The 18221-nt window shown below is 37.5% G+C and overlaps 1 protein-coding gene across 3 annotated transcripts in view; it reads left to right on the forward strand.

The window, feature by feature from the left end:
• Positions 1 to 18221, forward strand: part of Rsf1 (remodeling and spacing factor 1) — a 128562-nt gene that overhangs the window by 98490 nt on the left and 11851 nt on the right. The window contains exons 8-14 of one of the 3 annotated variants that reach the window (XM_055623301.1): positions 5262 to 5366; positions 6389 to 6468; positions 10763 to 10817; positions 12069 to 12178; positions 13572 to 13639; positions 14820 to 15027; positions 16613 to 16737. In XM_055623301.1, coding sequence (XP_055479276.1) covers positions 5262 to 5366; positions 6389 to 6468; positions 10763 to 10817; positions 12069 to 12178; positions 13572 to 13639; positions 14820 to 15027; positions 16613 to 16737 — 751 coding nt within the window. Of the gene's footprint in view, positions 1 to 5261; positions 5367 to 6388; positions 6469 to 10762; positions 10818 to 12068; positions 12179 to 13571; positions 13640 to 14819; positions 15028 to 16513; positions 16738 to 18221 lie in introns of all 3 variants that reach the window. The other 2 variants (XM_055623298.1, XM_055623299.1) reach the window with 2 other exon arrangements.

Here is an 18221-nt window from a genome sequence, read left to right on the forward strand (position 1 = left end):
ACTAAGACTTCCCAGACCTTGGTTTCTAAATCATTTGAAATAAAAAACCAGGTCTTCTTCATTTTATTAAAAATTCTCAGGCCAGGCAATATAAGGTATAAGTATAAGGTATATCTAAAGCACCTTGTACCTTCCAGAAGGCAACAAAATGCTTTAAAAACAAAGAATCTGATACAGAGAAGCCCTAACAACACAGAAAGTAGAAAGAGTTCATGTATCAATGGCTGAAACAGCTCCAACAAATTAAACATCAGCTTTTAATTACAGTTCAAAGAAGAAGAAATAATTTCATACTGACAGAAATTGAGTGAAACCTGAGTGGACGAAAGGAACAGATTTCTTTGCAGAAAACCAGTAAGATAGGTTTAAGGAAAAGAGAAACGCACAAGCGGAGGTGCCGCAGGCAGCACTGCTGATGCGGAGATCATGCCGGGTCTAAACTTGGCAGGCAGGCCTGAGGAGAAGATGGGTGCTTGAGTAACTTGATCGTATCGTTCTCGTAAACACCTTTATTATCCAGTACTCCTAGTGCTAGAAAACTTTGGCCTCTCTCCTTGAGTATAGGCTGAATGTGTATTCCTTTGTTCTGGTTTTGTTGGTTTTATTCATTTATTTGTGTGTTACTGGTGATTCGAATGCAGGCTATTCACACATCTACCATGGGACTGCTTTCCCTGCCCCGTTATTTATTCATTCATTCGTTGGTTCATTCGTTCGTTCATTTCCAAAAGGGTTTTAAGATGTTGCCCATGTTAGCCTCAAAATCTGATATTCCTGCCCCTGCTTCCCTCATAGGTGGAATTAATAGACGTTAGTCACAGGCTCAGTGGGATTTATTTTGAAGGTAGATTATGGAACGTAAACAGTGTAACTTCAAAGTAGAAAAAAGATACTTCTTTAGCTAAGTGAATAAAGTTAATATCACCAATAATAATCTGTATTAATATCATATATTTCTTGTGTGGTAGTTTGAATGAGAATGGCCTCCATAAAGCCTGTTATGGTGCTATACTCCTTTAATCCCAGCACTCAGGAGACAGAGGGAGTTGGATCACTACTTAGTGAGACCCCGTCTCAAAAAAAAAAAAGCCGGGGATGGGGGGTGTGGAGAAGAGGTGGCTAAAGAGATGGCTCAGCAGTTAAGAACAGTTACTTAAGAACCCAGGTCTTCCTCCACAACCTCTCCAGCATATGTTGTCACTTGAGTTCTTGATTACTTAGCCCTTCTTATGGGTGTGAGGTGAGATCTCAGGTCGTTTTGATTTGCATCTCCCTGATGACTAAGGATGTTGAGCATTTCTTTAAGTGTTTCTCTGCCATTCGATGTTCTTCTATTGAGAATTCTCTGTTTAGCTCGGTTCCCCATTTTTTTAAATTGGATTACTTGATTTGTTGCTTTTTAACTTCTTGAGTTCTTTATATATTCTGGATATTAGCCCTCTGTCAGGTATAGGGTTGGTGAAGATCTTTTCCCAGTCTGTAGGCTGTCATTTTGTTCTGATGACAGTGTCCTTTGCTTTACAGAACCTTTTCAGTTTCATGAGGTCCCATTTATTGATTGTTGCTCTTAGAGCCTATGCTGGTGGTGTTCTGATCAGGAAGTTGTCTCCTGTGCCAGTGAGTTCAAGGCTCTTCCCCACCTTTTCTTCTAACAGGTTTAGAAGAAACCTGTCCATTTTTATATTGAGGTCTTTGACCCACTTGGATTTTAGTTTTGTGCAGGGTGATAAGTATGGATCTAGTTGCATTTTTCTACATGTAGACATCCAGTTAGACCAGCACCATTTGTTGAAGATGCTATCTTTTTTTCATTGTATGGTTTTGGCATCTTTGTGAAAAAATCAGGTGTCCATAAGTGTTGGGTTTATTTCTGGGTGTTCTATTCCATTCCATTGATCCACCATTCTGTTTCTATGCCAATACCATGCAGATTTTATGACTGTTGCTCTATAGTACAGCTTGGGATCAGGGATGGAGATACCTCCAGAAGATCTTTTATTGTAGAGGATTGTTTTAGCGATTCTGGGTTTCTTGTTATTCCATATGAAGTTAAGAATTTTTCCTTCTAGGTCTGTAAAGAATTGTGTTGGTAATTTGATGGGAATTGCATTGAATTTGTAGATTGCTTTTGGTAAGATGGCCACTTTTACTATGTTAATCCTGCCAACCCATAACCAGCTCCATTGCTGGTGGGAATGTAAACTTGTACAAACACTTTGGAAATCAATCTGGCACTTTCTCAGACAATTAGGAATAGTGCTATCTCAAGATCCAGCTATACCAATCCTAGGCATATTTCCAAAAAATGTTCAAGTATACAATAAGGACATTTGCGCAACCATGTTAGTAGCAGCCTTATTTGTAATAGCCAGAAGCTGGAAACAACCCAGATGTCCCTCAGTTGAGGAATGGATACAGAAATTATGGGACATTTACACAATAGAACACTACTCAGCAATTAAAAACAAGGAAATCATGAAATTTGCAGGCAAATGGTGGGATCTAGAAAAGATCATCCTGAGTGAGGTATCCCAGAAGCAGAAAGACACACATGGTATATACTCACTTAAAAGTGGACATTAGACATATATAATGTAGGATAACCATACTAAAATCTGTATACCTAAGGAAGCTAATCAAGGAGGATGATCCTGGGTAAGATGCTCAATCTTCATTCAGAAAGGCAAACAGGATGGACATCGGAAGAGGGAGAAAACAGGGAACAGGACAGACGCTTACCACACAGGCACTCTGAAAGACTGTACTCATCAGGGTATCAAAACATAAGCTGAGACTCATAGCCAAACTTTGGGCAGAGTGCAGGGAATCTTATGAAAGAAGGGGGAGATAGAAAGACCTGGAGGGGACAGAAGCTCCACAAGGAGAGCAACAGAATAAAAAAATCTGAGCACAGGGGTCTTTTTCTGAGACTGATACTCCAACCAAGGACCATGTATGGAGATAACCTAGAACCCCTGCACATGTAGCCCATGGCAGCTCAGTGTCCAAAAGAGTACCCCAGTAATAGGAACAGAGACCATCTCTGACATGGGCTGGCTCTCTGATCACTTCCACCTGAGGGGGGAGCAGCTTTACCAGTGCACACAGGAAGACAATGCAGCCAGTCCTGATGAGACCTGGTAGATTAGAGTAAGATGGAAGGGTAGAAAAACCTCCCCTATCATTGGACTGGGGGAGGAGCATAGGAGAAGAAGAGGGAGGGAAGGTGGGATTGGGAGTGGTTGAGGTGGGAGCTATAGCAGGGATACAAAGTGAATAAACTGTAATTTAAAAAATTTAAATGATAAAAAAAAAAAAGAACCTAGGTCTTCCAGAGGACCTGGATTCAATTCCCAGCGCCCACATATCAGCTTATAAGTGTCTGTAACTTGAGTTCCAGGGGATCTAGTGCCTTCTTCTGACCTTCAGTGTTAACTGTATATATAGTTCATAATACACAAACACACACATACACATAATTTTTTTTTTTTTTTAAGAAGAATGGCTTCTATAAGCCCATGTATTTGAATGTTTAGTTATCAGGGAATGGAACTATTTTAAGAATTAGGAGGTGTAGCCTTGTTGGAAGAAGTGTGTCTCTGGGGTGGGCTTTGAGGTTTCAAAAGCCCACACCAGCCTCAGTCTCTGTCTTTCTGCTGCCTTCAGATAAGGACGTAGAACTCTCAGTTACTCCAGCACATGTCTTCCTTTGTGCTGTCGTACTCTGCCATGATGATAATAGACGAAACCTCTAAAACTGTAAGCCAGCCCAATCAAATGCTTTCTTTTATAAAAGTTGCTGTGGCCATGGTGTCTCCTCACAGCAATAGAACACTGAGACACTTTGATGATATGACAGCATAAACAGAACATTCTTCTCTTAAACATGGACTCCACTATAACCATTTGGAAATACAACATCTTATTCAGAGTTGTTCATGAAATGTTTGACCAAAGTCTAATAGTCTATAAACTCCCAAAGCCACAGACAGAAAAGGTAAACATGTTAGTACCAGAGGGGGAGAGTAGGGAAACAACCAAATGCGTACAGTCTTTGGTTCTATAATCAGAAAAATGACATTAGTTCAGAAAAGGTCTTACCAGACTGTTATGTCGATGCTGTTGTTAGTTTTGGCAATGGTTGGTAAGATTTTAACCTTGTAACTGGGCATTGTGGCGCATCCCTCTAACCTTAACATTTGGGGAGCTGGAACAGGTTGACTGAAACTTTGAGGCCAGTTGTAGAACAGGACCTCGTGTCAAAGAAGAAAAATCATATTCTTGTGAAAAGTTACAAGATGTATGTGCACACTGTAATGTCTATGTAACTTACCTATAAATCTAAAAATATTTTAAAATGCTTTTTAGTTAAATAATTACAGTAAACTGGTTTTAAATAACTGGTCACCTTGAGTTCATTGCGGTAAAATATCAGGTAAAACTAGTTGGTGGTGATGTTGGTGTTCAAGTAAGATGGTTCCGACACGTTAGTCTTTTCCTATGTGTCAGTCTCTTCCTTATCTGAATTTACAAAAAAAAAAAAAAACAACAACAACAACAAACTGTGTTTCTTACATATAGATAATGGAAATATGTTATAATTCCATATGTGTTAGTCTGCTTTATCACGCTTGAACTTTGAAATTCCATTATAAAGAGTCTAAGATCACCCTGTGGCAGACTAGAAATTGATTATAGTTCAGGAAAGACTAACATTTCACTAACTTCTGCACCTAATATTTTCTCAGGTTGTTAGTGGGAGTGCTTTTTAATTTCTCATGTGTTTGTGTTTGTGAGACAGGGTTTCTCTGTGCAGCCCTGGCTACCCTGGAACTTACTCAGTATACCATGCTGGCCTTCGACTCAGATCTGCCTTCCTAGCACTGGGATTAAAGGTTTGAGCCACCACACCTGGCTCAATTTTTGAAAAAAATTTTCTCATCCCCAATTATCAAATGAACTATTTCTTCATTCATTGGCTGTGTGCAGATACCATATAGTTCCTCATATAGTTCGTGGTAGTATACTAAGATACTGGAATGCCATTATTTTCACCAGGAATGGGGTCTCATACCTTTACAAACCCAGCACTCCCAAGGCTGAGACAGGAATATTGCTGAGTTTAAGCCCAGCCTGGGCTACAAAAAGCAAGTACCAGCTTAGCTAGCACTATTACTATAGCAAAGAATTGTCTCAAAAAAGAAAGAAGTGCCATTATTTTAACAACGTGCAGATGTTGATATTAATGTGGTTTATTTCAGATTCTTCTGTGTGATTCTTGTGACAGTGGATACCATACTGCCTGCCTCCGCCCTCCTCTGATGATCATCCCTGATGGAGAATGGTTCTGCCCTCCTTGCCAGCATGTACGGCCTAACCTTACTCTGTCTCCAGCCCTCAGTTTTATATTTAATACATTAATAATATTTCTTAGCAGTCGTTGAACACCTTCCATTTTCAAAGCAGTTGTCAATAGTGTTTGCCTCTTGTTTAGGTCCTTACCTTCTACAAGTAGCTCAGGTGTGCTTCTTGTCTTCTTTTATAACACTTCTGGCTTTTATAAAGCCAGCCTTTTCTTTTTCTTCTCAAGTTTATCATAAATATAAGTAGCATAAATATAGGGTGTGTGTTAATATGTGGGTGTATTAATATGTGTGTGTGTGTATATAAGTGTTTCTGTAGTTTACCCCCTTTTTAATACCTTCTTTCTCCCTTTACTATATCTCTTTGTTGTTAGCACTAGAAGAAACATCAGTGTTCTGGTAATTCACACTTTCTTGTAAAACTGAAGAACAGTAGATTTCTGTTCTCTGCACCAATTGGACACTTTGTTTCACAACTTCAACCTTACTGTGTTTTCAACATAATGGCTTTATGCCATTTTCTCTGAAGTTACCTTCTGTGGCTTAGCATAGCTTAATCTGTATTTTTTTTTATGCTTTGTTTTTATCCAGTAGCCATGTAGTATTGTTTTGTGTGTATTTTTCAATTTTTTTATATTGGCATTATGCTTTGTCATATACACACACATACATATATATATATATTTTTAAAGTTTTTTGTGTTTGTTTTTTTTTTTTTAATGTGTATGACCGTGTTTTGAATAGTAATAAACTGCAATTATGAAACCTGAAAGCCGGGTAGGCACAGAATATGTCTTTTTATCTTACAAAGCTATGTTTGTCTGACATGCTTTCTTATAGCATGCCTTGCTCATCATCTGTTAAGTGGATCCTGAACACTTTTTTAAACTAAGCATGTTTCAGTATTTATTCACCATGTAGCCATCTTCAATTCATGGCTTAACAGCCTTAAGTTTAATATTAAGCATGAAATGTATGGTCTACGTTCTGGCATTAAAAATAACACATGCATATTGCTCCTTCAGAAACTACTGTGTGAAAAATTAGAAGAACAGTTGCAAGATTTGGATGTTGCCTTAAAGAAGAAAGAGCGTGCAGAAAGAAGGTAAATTGATACATGTGTCAATGTTTTCCGTACGATTTGGCAGTGAAACCTTCTTGCGGTTTAGATGAACACATCCATCTAAATCAAATTTGGCAAGCTACAGCAAGTTAAGTCTGGTTTGCTGCTGCTGTTTGCACTTCTTACTAAGAATGATTTTTATGTTTTTAAAAATAACACTGTAAAATCATTTCATGATATAGGAAAACTACATGATATTCACATTTCATATCCCATAAATAAACTTTCCTAGAACATAGTTTTGCTCATTTGTTTGTGTGATTACTATGGCTGGTTTTGCACTGCAACAGTGGAATTGTGTGGCTCAGTGGAGATCCAGTGAGTTCCTAAGCTTGAAATACTAGGTGTCCTTTTACTCACAAGTTTGCCAGTTCCCTCTGTATAATACTGAAATCTGTTGTGGAAAAGTATTATGCCACATTTTGTGGAGGAAATGTACTTAACTATTGTTGAACCCAAGAAAAGAAAATTATAAGGAACTACTTGATTTTTTTTTTTTTTAATTTTATTTTTTACTCATGCCATCTCTTTGGGTGGGCTGTACTAACTCTGGTAAATAAGGACCATTTATTTACTTGCTGTCGTATTGACAGTAAAATATACTGTTTTCATTATTTCATTGCAGTGTAGATTAAAACAGTTGAGGTAGCTTCTTAGAGCAAATACGATTGACCTTGAGCCATATATTTAATAGGGATTCAGAATACAGTAAGTTTATAGTTATTTGTACTTTCTTTGACTATTCCATTTCTAAACATTCATTCAAATCCACTGCATACTCAACTGAATGAAACAGATGAATAAAAAAAAATCTGTTTACAGTAAACTGACATCCTACCAGAGAGTACAGATAGAGAGACTATAGAGACCAGTGAGGGGGGAGAGAGAGATAGATTGATTTTCAACACAATCCTAGAACATGGAGGAACGTTTAAATTCTTATAGAAGGTGTGGATTATCAGGGAAGGCTTTGAAAGATAAATTGTGATTATATAGGTGGACATAGAAGAGACATTTCTAGTTGATGTTTAGAAAAATGAGCAATGGGAGAATATAAAAGTGAGGGCAGAAGAATGGGATGGATCTCCATAAAAGAAGAGGAAGTCTAGATTGCAAACAGCTTTTGCATAGCTGGCTAGAGAGATTCAACTATTCACTGTAGGTAGTGGTGGAGTCATCAAAGGATATGTTCTTCATTTCAGAAAATATGTACTGGTAAGTCAGAGGAATGGATGTAAGAGTAACTTTTATTCTCAATTGTCTAGGAGGCTTTTTCCTGAATAAGCTCACCAATTCTTGTCCTTTCTGAACTCTGCCTTGCTGGTTCACTCAGCTGTTATGGCTCAAACTCCTTTCTAAGCTGACTGATTCAAACTGGCTTTTTTCAGCTTCTGACTGAATTGCTTTGCTTGGCCTCAAACTAACTCTAGCAATCCGTTCTAGCCTTCTGGCTCCTTCTCATTCTCAAGCTCGTTCTGTCTTTACCTGTGTATAGCTTCTTCTCTCTTCAACCTGTATCTGTAAAAATTCTCCAGTAAAACTGCTTTTCTCTCTTTCCTGTGCTGCTTTCTTAAATTGCTTTTCTTCCCTGTGTCGTATCCTATGCTGTCAGCTCTTTCTTTGACTTGTTGCTTTTTCTGCCCCTTAGTTCAACATCACTTTTAAACATGCCTGCTTCCTTCTATAAACTGACCTTACTTTCATTGTTTGGGATTAAAGTGGGTACTAAGGGGATGTGTCTATATTCCAGCCAGAAAACATAGACCTAAAAGGTGATCCCTTGACAGAGTAGCCATTTTGCTGGATTAAAATTCCTCTGTAAATGGATGAGAATTGGAGTGTTGCAGTAGAAAGTCTGGAAGTAGGGCAGCCATTGTAATGGTAGGGTAGAAGTGGTGGACTCATGCAGTCCGTGAAATGACCCTCTAGCACTCATGTATTCTCAAAGAACAAGAGCATCTATCCCCTAATCCCATTATTTTCTATTTTTGTATTCGGCATTTAACCAACGTTTTTTGAAAGCCTGTTTTATTTCAGGCAATGTATTCAACATGAGAAAGCATGTACTATTTCTACCTTGAATGGCTACACAATCTAGAAAAGAGGGTTGTGACAATGAATATTTAGTGACTACCTAGTAAATATCTACAGATCTGGAGAATAGCTCTATGAAATCTGCTGTCTTAGAAATCTTTATTTTCCAGAGTCTGGTGTCAGAGATGCTTTGGGAATTCAGAAAGCTCTGTTCTTACAGACTACAATTACTAGTGCTCTGCCTATTCAGGGAGTTGGATTTAATTGGGGTTGGAGTTTTCCAGGTAGTAGAACAGTGAGAAGGAGAGAAAGGCACAGAATTTGAAAGGGTATGCACAAGAGTATTTCTAACAGTGGACCATGTTAGCCAGGTAACAGGGGAGTCATTTTTAGTGCTTAACAGGGGCTAGCGTAAGTGAAATTTCTACTAGAGTCAACAGATTATTAAAAGTAACATATAAAGTGGAGTGGGCTGGAAATTGAATTAATGGAGGTCAGACAATCGGATGTGTAAAACAGCAATGTTAGAAAGAGTGGAGTTAGTAATGATAAGGTCTGCAGCATCACTGGTCTAGCCAGTGAGATAGAGTGAAAGGCATCTGGCCAAAAGATTACTAAGAGAACTATGTGAGGAATCATGTCTACCTTCATGATCCTGCACAAAAAGCCTATCATACTTTTTCTGTGCTGATAAAATCAATCTATATATTTTCATGTTTCTAGTAGAATTGTTCAAAATTGTCTGTAATCAATTGATAAGTAATTGTGAGTGCAGAAACCCATAACTTAGTTATGTATGGATTTCCAAACTTACATAAGTCTACCCATGGTGAACATGAGCAAATGTCTCTTCAGTTGAATAGAGAAGAGAAATACAAGACAAATGAAAGTAATCAAGGTTTAAAGGAGAAAGTTAGTATTTCAATAAATGTGATTATTGCAAGGACAGATGTATATCCCATATACTTACTAACAGTTCAAACCAGGAAATACTCAGATTGTCGTGGTCATTATTACCGCCTGATAGATTACAAAGTTGTAATTAAAGTGATTTTATCATTTTCATAAATGTAATAGCTTCACCATGTGTTCCTAAGATTCTTGTTAGAAGGGTCTAGAGTTCATAGCACATTAAAAGCTGCATTCCAAAATATCTAGACAAGTAAATGCATTAATTTCCTTTCAGAAAGAACACTGCAATAGGGAAGAAAGAACAGTTGGTCTGTTAGTTGAGTTTAATGTCCTCTGGTATTCCGAGCTCAAGCTGTCCTTATTGTACTGGATTAACACTGAGAAGTCCAGAGGAAGCACATGTTGTAGAGAGCTGATTATTTTTGAATTAAAACAAACATGTTTTGTTTGTTTGTTTGTTTGTTTGTTTTTGTTTTTTTTCTTGAAGGTGTCGTTGGGGATCCATAGTCTTTTTTGTTGTTATTGTTTGGCTTTCCTCTACAGGTGTCTTAATTTGCATTGTTGGATGCCTAGTCATGTGTTTTTCTTCTCCACACAAGAAACGAGTGGCTTTAATGTCACTCACTGAAGCCTTGAAATAGTTTTGTTAAGTATGTCTTATTAGTCATTATTTTATAGTGATGTTAGTTAACCAGTTTGTCTGGTCAGAGGTAGCTTTCCATCTAACCACATTGTCATGTCACAGAAGATTTTTTTTTTTTAATCTAGTTTAGTTAAAAAATACTGCTTTCATATAGGTAAGAAAGTTTGTGCTTTTCCTTTTTGTTTTGTCTCTATACTTTAGCTGTCCTTGACTTGCTTTGTAGACCAGGCTGGCCTTGAACTCACAGAGATCTGATGGCCTCTGCTGGGATTACAGGCATTTGCCACCATTCCCGGCACGTTTATAAGTTTGTGCTTTTCTTTTCTCCTTTTCCTCTTCTTCTTCTTCTTTTTTTTTTTCTTTTTGTGTGTGTTGTAGGGGTGTTTTGTTTTGTTTTTCAAGACAGACAGAGTATCTCTGTGTAGCCCTGGCTGTCCTGGACTCACTTTGTAGACCAGGATGGCCTCAGACTGAGAGCAATCTGCCTGCCTCTACCTCTCAAAGTGCTAGGATTATAGGTGTGCGCCACCACATCCAGCCAAGTTTGTGCTTTTCAAACTTCACTGGCGACGGCCTCTTAAGTACCATAAGATTGTAATTTCATTACTGTCTACAATGATGATATTTTCAGACCAGTTTCTTCTTCAGAAAATCTTATTTTATGCTTTTGGTTTTTTTTGTTTTAAGGAAAGAACGTTTGGTGTATGTTGGTATCAGTATTGAAAACATTATTCCTCCACAAGTAAGTTTCTATTCGATAGTTTTGTTTTTGAATTTTATGTGTATGAGTGTTCTTGCCTGCATGTATATCTGTGTGCCTCATGTATGCTTAGTGGCCACAGAGGTCAGAAAACGGTGCCAGATCCCCTGGTACTGGAGTTACAGATGGTTATGAGCCACTCTGAAGGTCGTGGGAATCGAACCTGAGTCCTCTATAGAGCAGCCAGTGCTCTTAACCCCCAATCCATTTTCAGTCCATATTTATGTAGTATTTGTAGAGGAGTTGCTTTATGCTTTCTAAAGTTTCACCCAATTATGTCTTGTTTTAATATTTAACATACCTATTCTATTAAAGCTAAACAATTTAAGCACTAAGAGAAATAAGTATTAAAATTATTATTATTATTATTATTATTATCTATTATAAATAGGTAACCCAGTTTAAACTAAAATACAGCTCATTGCTTTGGGGTCATGTTCTGTTGTTTCTGTTGTAAATGAGGCAATTTGTTTACTTGCATAAAATAGTTAAGACTAGTTTGGGAATATTTTACATTTAATCTGGCACTATTGAAACTTTAATTTCTATTATAATTTAATTTCTTTGACAAACTACCATTATTTTACATTTATTACTCTGTAATTAAGGGTACCTCATCACTGAATGTTCATGAAACATAACTTCCAACCTGATTTTGTTGTGGGCTACTGTTGCTGATTTAAGACAGGGTTTGTAACCCTGACTGGCCTGGAACTCAAGAGAGCCAACTGTCTCTACCTGCTGAGTGTTTGTTTTCAAGGCTGCGATTAATGGTGTGAGCTACTACACTCAGCAGTTTCCAAATAACATTTTTGCCATTTTATTTATTTATTTATTTTCACAATAAATCACAACTTTTAAGTAGCTTTTCAAGATATTTTTCAGTTTAAATCAAATCATTTCAAGAAGTCATCATTCATATGTATTCGAAGTTTTCTGTGTATCATGTTTAATTATTGGTTAAAACAGTGAATTGGTAGAAAGCTTCATTTTGGTTATTTTAATACTGATTATCATAAATTCACAGGAGTATAAGAATTTCAATACAGAAATAGTTCTCCTATTAAGTTACCGATATTTTTAATTTGTATCTTAGTTTTGCTATGTATATTCACTGTGGTAGATAATGAAGAGTTCTTCAAACCTTTCATGTGTACTATCTAGGTATACTATTTAAGCTGCTAATTCCAAGGACTCTTTCTCTGTTACACCTATATACTTCTATCTTTAAAGGAGCCAGATTTTTCTGAAGATCAAGAAGAAAAGAAAAAAGATGCAAAAAAATCCAAAGCAAATTTACTTGAAAGGAGATCAACAAGAACAAGGAAATGTATAAGCTACAGGTATGAAATAAAAGAAAGTTGCTATAGTAAAAGAACCTACCTCTCCCCCCCCCCCCCCCCCCCCCGGTTACACAAGACACAGAAGTGGGTATTCCCCAAACTTGGTGATTTGTAACCACTATTTATATGTCACTTGATGTCTTTGGGTGTTAGGTTCTGAGACTTGAAGGCCACACTGCTGCTCAGTAGTCGTAGAGCACTTCCCTAGCCTGAGCAAGGTTATATGTTCAGTCCACACAGCATGCACACACTTGGATGTGCAGATTCACAGCAGAAATTATTTTTATATTTACTATGTCTGAGTTCATCTGTGTCACCTGATTCCTAAACTAAGATGTATCTTACTTAGAAAGTAATCTTAGAAATAATTTTTTCTTGTTCCTTGTCTTTAAATCAGAAGACATAGTCATTTGAGCAAAAGCGCATTTTATTTAGTTGGAAATTTTTATCATCTGTATATGAATTTAAACAACACAATTATTTTCAATAGTTACTATAACTGGACTTAACACTTCCTATGGAGGAGTAATTTTGTCCAACTTACTTTGCCATGTGACTTAGAGGTGAGTCTTTAAGCCAAAGCTAGCCCGCTGGTAGGTTTTGTACTGTCTGTGTCGTAAGAATGGCATCTATTTTTATAAATGATTGAAACAGCGCATTTTATCAAAACCATATGTAACTGAAATTTTCGTGTTAAGAATTTTTTTTTACACAGCCATCTACTTTTACTGAACACTTGATTTACAGTTCTAGTTTCATTACAGTGGCATAGTTGATTGTTAAAAACTTTGTGCTCTAAAAAGCCCAAAACTTTATTATCTGACTCTTTGAAGGTTTTACTTACCTGTTTATTGATTGATTGTATAGAGTATGTATGTGAGTGTGTATGTGAGAGAGAGAGAGAGAATAGCAGAATGCTTACTTCACATATACTGATACTGTATTAATCTTTTTGCATTCTTGTGTAGAAATACTATTGACTGGATAGCTTTTTAAATGAAATGAATTTCTCATAGTTCCGGAGGCTTCATAATGTTCAGGATGAAAGTCGTGACAGATTTGGGAGCTTTTCAGGGCCTGTTTCTGGCTCACTGATGTTACATTCGGGCTTTGTGCTCACATGGTAGAAGTTCTCGTAGCTCTAGTGTCTGGTATATGTGGTGGTCCTCTTGCTTTAACTTTACAAGGCAGAAGATGCCCAGGGATTCTTGTTTTCCTATTTTTCTATTGTTTAACGAGGACAGTAATCGTGCTCATGAGTGCCCCATGCCCTAAGCTCATCACACGTGAGTTGAAGTGGGAAGAAGAACAGACTCTTGCAGCTACTTTGTGTAGGTGGTCTGTAGACATCACACAAATACCGCTTAGAATCTCATCCCTTTGCTTATTTTAGATTTGATGAGTTCGATGAAGCAATTGATGAAGCTATAGAAGATGATATTAAAGAGGCGGATGGAGGAGGTAGGTCTTTAACAGTTATTCTTTTTCACATAATTCCACCAACAGGTTATTCTTCCCAGTGCTAATGCTGAACAAACTGTCTCATAGTCAAAGTAATCTGCTGACATAGTGCCAGTGTATTAAATCAGAACTTAGTAATTAATTTTTATGCTACAATACAAAATGTTAATTTCTTTCATTGATCAAACAATTTATATCTGGTCCTAATTAGAATACTAGGAAATGTTTCTGTTGTCTTTACAACTACAAAACTTCAAAATGTATGGATAATGCAAAATCTGTTAAAAATCAGTTTACTCAGCTGGACATGGCAGTTACACGTCTGTAATCTCAAAGACAGAGGTGGGCAGATCTCTGTGAGTTGGAGGCCAGCTTGGTCTATAAAGCAAGTCCAGGACAGCCAAGGCTACACAGAGAAACCCTGTCTCTTAAAAAAAAGAAAAAAAGAAAGGAAAATGAAAAAAAAAATGGTCTGGAGAGATGACTCAGTGGTTAAGAGCACTCGCTACTCTTCCATAGGACTAGTTTGGTTCCTAGCATCTATGTTAGATAGCTTACAACTGCATATAACTCTCCTTTGAAGAGATCTGATAGCCTTTTCTGGACTCTGATGGCACTCACACACATGTCGCATTCACTTACAAAAAAACATACACATGAGTTTTTTAAAATCCTAAAATCCATGAGAATTGAGTCTTGGCACAGTCACTCGGTAGAGGCATTTGCACACAGTCCTGACAACAACCTAAATTAGAGCTTGGACTTTACCAAGTGGAAGAAGAGGCCTGACTCTTGAGACCACACACACAATAAGAATATTGAGCCAGGTATGGCGATACATGTCTATACTTGAGGATGCTGAGATGAGAGAATCATGAAATCAAGACCACCCCGGGCCTCACAGGCTTTTTAACAGCCCTCCACCAAATAACAGCCAATGAAATAGGGTGGGGGCAGGTATTACTTGGTGGTATAGCAAATCAAAATGTAAAGTTAGCAGTGTCTGCCCTGTGACCTTACATTGAATAGGCTAGCCATGTTAATTCTTTCTTTAGAGCATTATCAGCTGAAGTTGTGAGGAATGTGGGTATTTCTAAGAGAAATTAAGCAAAGGAAGAGCTGCTGCTCTCAAAAGTTACAGGGAAGGTTCAATAAGCATTCAGTTACCTCTTCCTCTCAGGAGTGGGCCGAGGAAAAGATATCTCCACCATCACGGGTCATCGTGGGAAAGACATCTCTACTATTTTGGATGAAGAAAGAAAGGAGAATAAACGGCCCCAGAGGGCTGCTGCTGCTCGCAGGAAGAAACGCCGGCGACTTAATGATCTGGATAGTGACAGCAACCTAGATGAAGAAGAGAGTGAGGATGAATTCAAGATCAGTGATGGGTATGTGTCTAGGGGCCAGCCTAAACAGAGCTGGGTCCTCAGAGAGCCTTGGCTGTGTTATGCTGTGGCCTTTATTCTTCACGCACACGGGCAGTCTCTGTTTTCGGTTATTTAAAGCATATTTGTGATTACTGATTTTGATTCATTTTAGGTTAAAATTAAAGCTATATTTACAGTTGTTTTATATTAAACTTGTATTTAAATTTGGTTAATTATAATATTAGCTTTCTTTATTGAAAGCTTTCTCTTCTGTTACAAAGTTAATCAGTGGTTTCTTAATCAAGTGTGGGAAATTACAAAGAAGTAAGTAGTTATTGTCCTCTATCTGGTGCTCTCTAGAGGTTGGGTAAAGGGTAACTAATCCAATATTAGGGTTAGAATAGCTTCTATACAAAAGAAGTATAAACAGTACTGTGAAATTTCTCCTTTTGGCTTGTTAATAAGTATGCAAAACCACAGAAAAATTACTCTGCATTGCCTGCCTCTGTAACATAGATAAAGTAAAATTAAGGTACTGAAGGTAGTTGGCTAATTCTAAGGTGGTCAGGACAACTTCACAAACAGAAGTAGAGTTAGTTGACGTGTAGAAGGAATACTTTGGGCAGCCTTTTAAGTTCAGAGTTCGAGGCAGGGTGGGAAAAGAAAGCAGCCAGAACATAGAAGCCACATGTTCAAATGTCAAGGCATATTAGGAAACACCCAGAAAAGAAAGAATATTGGGATGAAATGGAGAACGCCCTGGTAGAGCTGCAACCAGAACATAAAAAAGAACCAAACATGCAGTGGGTTTTTCTCTTTCTCTTCTTTTGTCTTGCATACAAATTTGAACTTTTTCCTGAAAATTAGTTTTGAAAATATACTGAAAGGGTTGAGGCATGAGATGAAAGGAGGGAAGATCAGGATAAGCACCAAGTTTCTGGTTGAAGTTATAGGCTGGGTGAATAAGTCTCAATCTGAGGCTAAAGAGCTGAACAGCAAAGGTCTTTGCCACCTAAACCTGGTAGCCTTTTCTTGAGAGGCCATGCAAAGATGGAAGCAGAGAACCGGCTGTACAGGTTGTCTGCTGGCGCCCACATGCAGGCGGAAGTGCCCTTCCCTCTCTAGAAGAAGAAGTCAAGATTTTTGTCTCAAAAATAATCCGGCTGGTAGATAAAAGAATAGGTTGAGAAATAATGAACATTTTCAGAGATACTGGATATAAGATGTATCTCAAAGAGGTCAGTGAAATTCATGTACAAAATTCAGCATCAGTTTATCTTCACAGTTTCTTCAAAGAAAAGGCTAGATGGTAGAATATTCATTTTATAGATAGAAGGTGACTTAATTTTTTAAATGTATATTTAAATATTACTTAATATTTTACTGGATTCATTACAGTTTGTGTTTGGAACTAGGAAAAAACTGTTTATCACTTCTAGATATACCATAATAAAACAAAACAAACACTAAGTGCTACATCATGGCCTATCTGGCTTTTCCTGAACAGATCTCAGGATGAATTTGTAGTTTCTGATGAAAACCCAGATGAAAGTGAAGAAGATCCACCATCCAATGAGGACAGTGACACTGACTTCTGTAGCCGTAGGCTGAGACGGCACCCTTCTCGGCCAATGAGGCAAAGCAGGCGTTTGCGGAGAAAGATTCCAAAGAAAAAGTACTCTGATGATGATGAAGAGGAAGAAGAGTCTGAGGAGAATAGTAGAGACTCTGGTAAGAATGCCTTTTGTCTGTAACCGAGCAACTCCGTTGCCTTTGTGATTCCTGGAGTTACAAGATGTTGAAATTACTTTGCTGTGACATAGGTGTCCTGATGAGACTTTGAAGACCTTTTCTTATGACTTGCTAGTTGCTTTTTTTCACATATGAAAAAAAAATTCATACAAATTAATGTTAAGTTCATGCCAAACTCTTATGATAAATCTTTCTTGTGCTAAATATTTCTGAGAATATTTTGAGGTCTTGGTGAAGGAATACCAAAATCAATTAATTCAACACTCAAGGCTTCTTAAGCTTTTCGACTCATAACTTTTTATTCCTGAGTCACTTTTCCAGTGTATAGGAATATAAAATAGATAATGAGAGTCAAATATTGACTGAGAATAAATATCTAAAAATAGTTTTTCTTTTTGTAACAATTTTTTTCTCTGCCTTGTTGTGTCTATGAATAGGTGTCGAATCCTCTAGAACTGGAATTTTAAGAGTTACTGGAGTTGTGAGCTGTCATGTGGGTGCTAGGAATTGAACCTGGGTCCTCTGGAAGTACAGCAGTACTCTTAACTGCTGAGCCATCTCTCCAGTCCCAAATAAATTTAATTTTAAAGCAATTCTTTAGGTGTGGACATGGTGCCCCATGCCTGTAATCCCAGCAATCAGGAGGCAGAGGCAGGCAGATCATACATAGGCCAGCCTGGTCTATATAGTAAGTTCCAGGACAGCCAGGGCTGCATAGTAAGACCCTGTTTGTTGTTTTGCAGTTTAAAAATAAAATTCTTCTGAGCAGCAAGATGGTTCAGTGAGTGCATGTTCCCCAAGCCTGACAACCTTGTGGTAGAAAAGGAGAGAGCCCATTCCCTTAATCCGTCCTCTAGTCACGGCATGTTCACCAAGGCACTAAAAGGATTGCCCACACTGCCACCGAGCCCAACCCCCCATAAATAAATGAAAAAAAATTAATTTAAAGAAAACAGTTATTTGTAACTATGTGATTTTTGCATACTGACGATACAGATGTGTTTGTTTTTACATAAAGAAGTCTTGCCTCAATCCATTTGATGCTGCCAGTCAGAGACCACCTTCACTGTTTCTCCCCATTGATTCTGATTTGTTTAATTGTCAGTGCTGAGAGTACTGTTTCACAGTAAAGACTGCTATAAGTGTCTTTAGATTGGTTTTAGAAATTGGAAGTTCTAACTCCATGCCAAAAAAACACTTAAAATTTTTTGTTAGAAAACTCAACTCAGAACTTCAAACAGCATTAAAAAAAAAAAAAAATCAAACATTCTAACAATGCAATCCAAAGACTAATTTGATACTTAAATGCTGAGGAATGATAGTAGAGAAATATTTAAAAACATTTGTTTGCTGTAATTAAACAATTGTATTTTAGAATATATTTTTATTTGGGAATTTCAAAGTGCATATGTAAATGTACTTTGATTATATTTACCCTCTCGCTTCTCCCCAACTCCTCCTAG

Source organism: Psammomys obesus, unplaced genomic scaffold (assembly GCF_907164565.1).
Source record: "Psammomys obesus unplaced genomic scaffold, mPsaObe1.curated_primary_1811, whole genome shotgun sequence".
In the NCBI taxonomy this organism is placed as follows: Eukaryota; Metazoa; Chordata; class Mammalia; order Rodentia; family Muridae; genus Psammomys; species Psammomys obesus.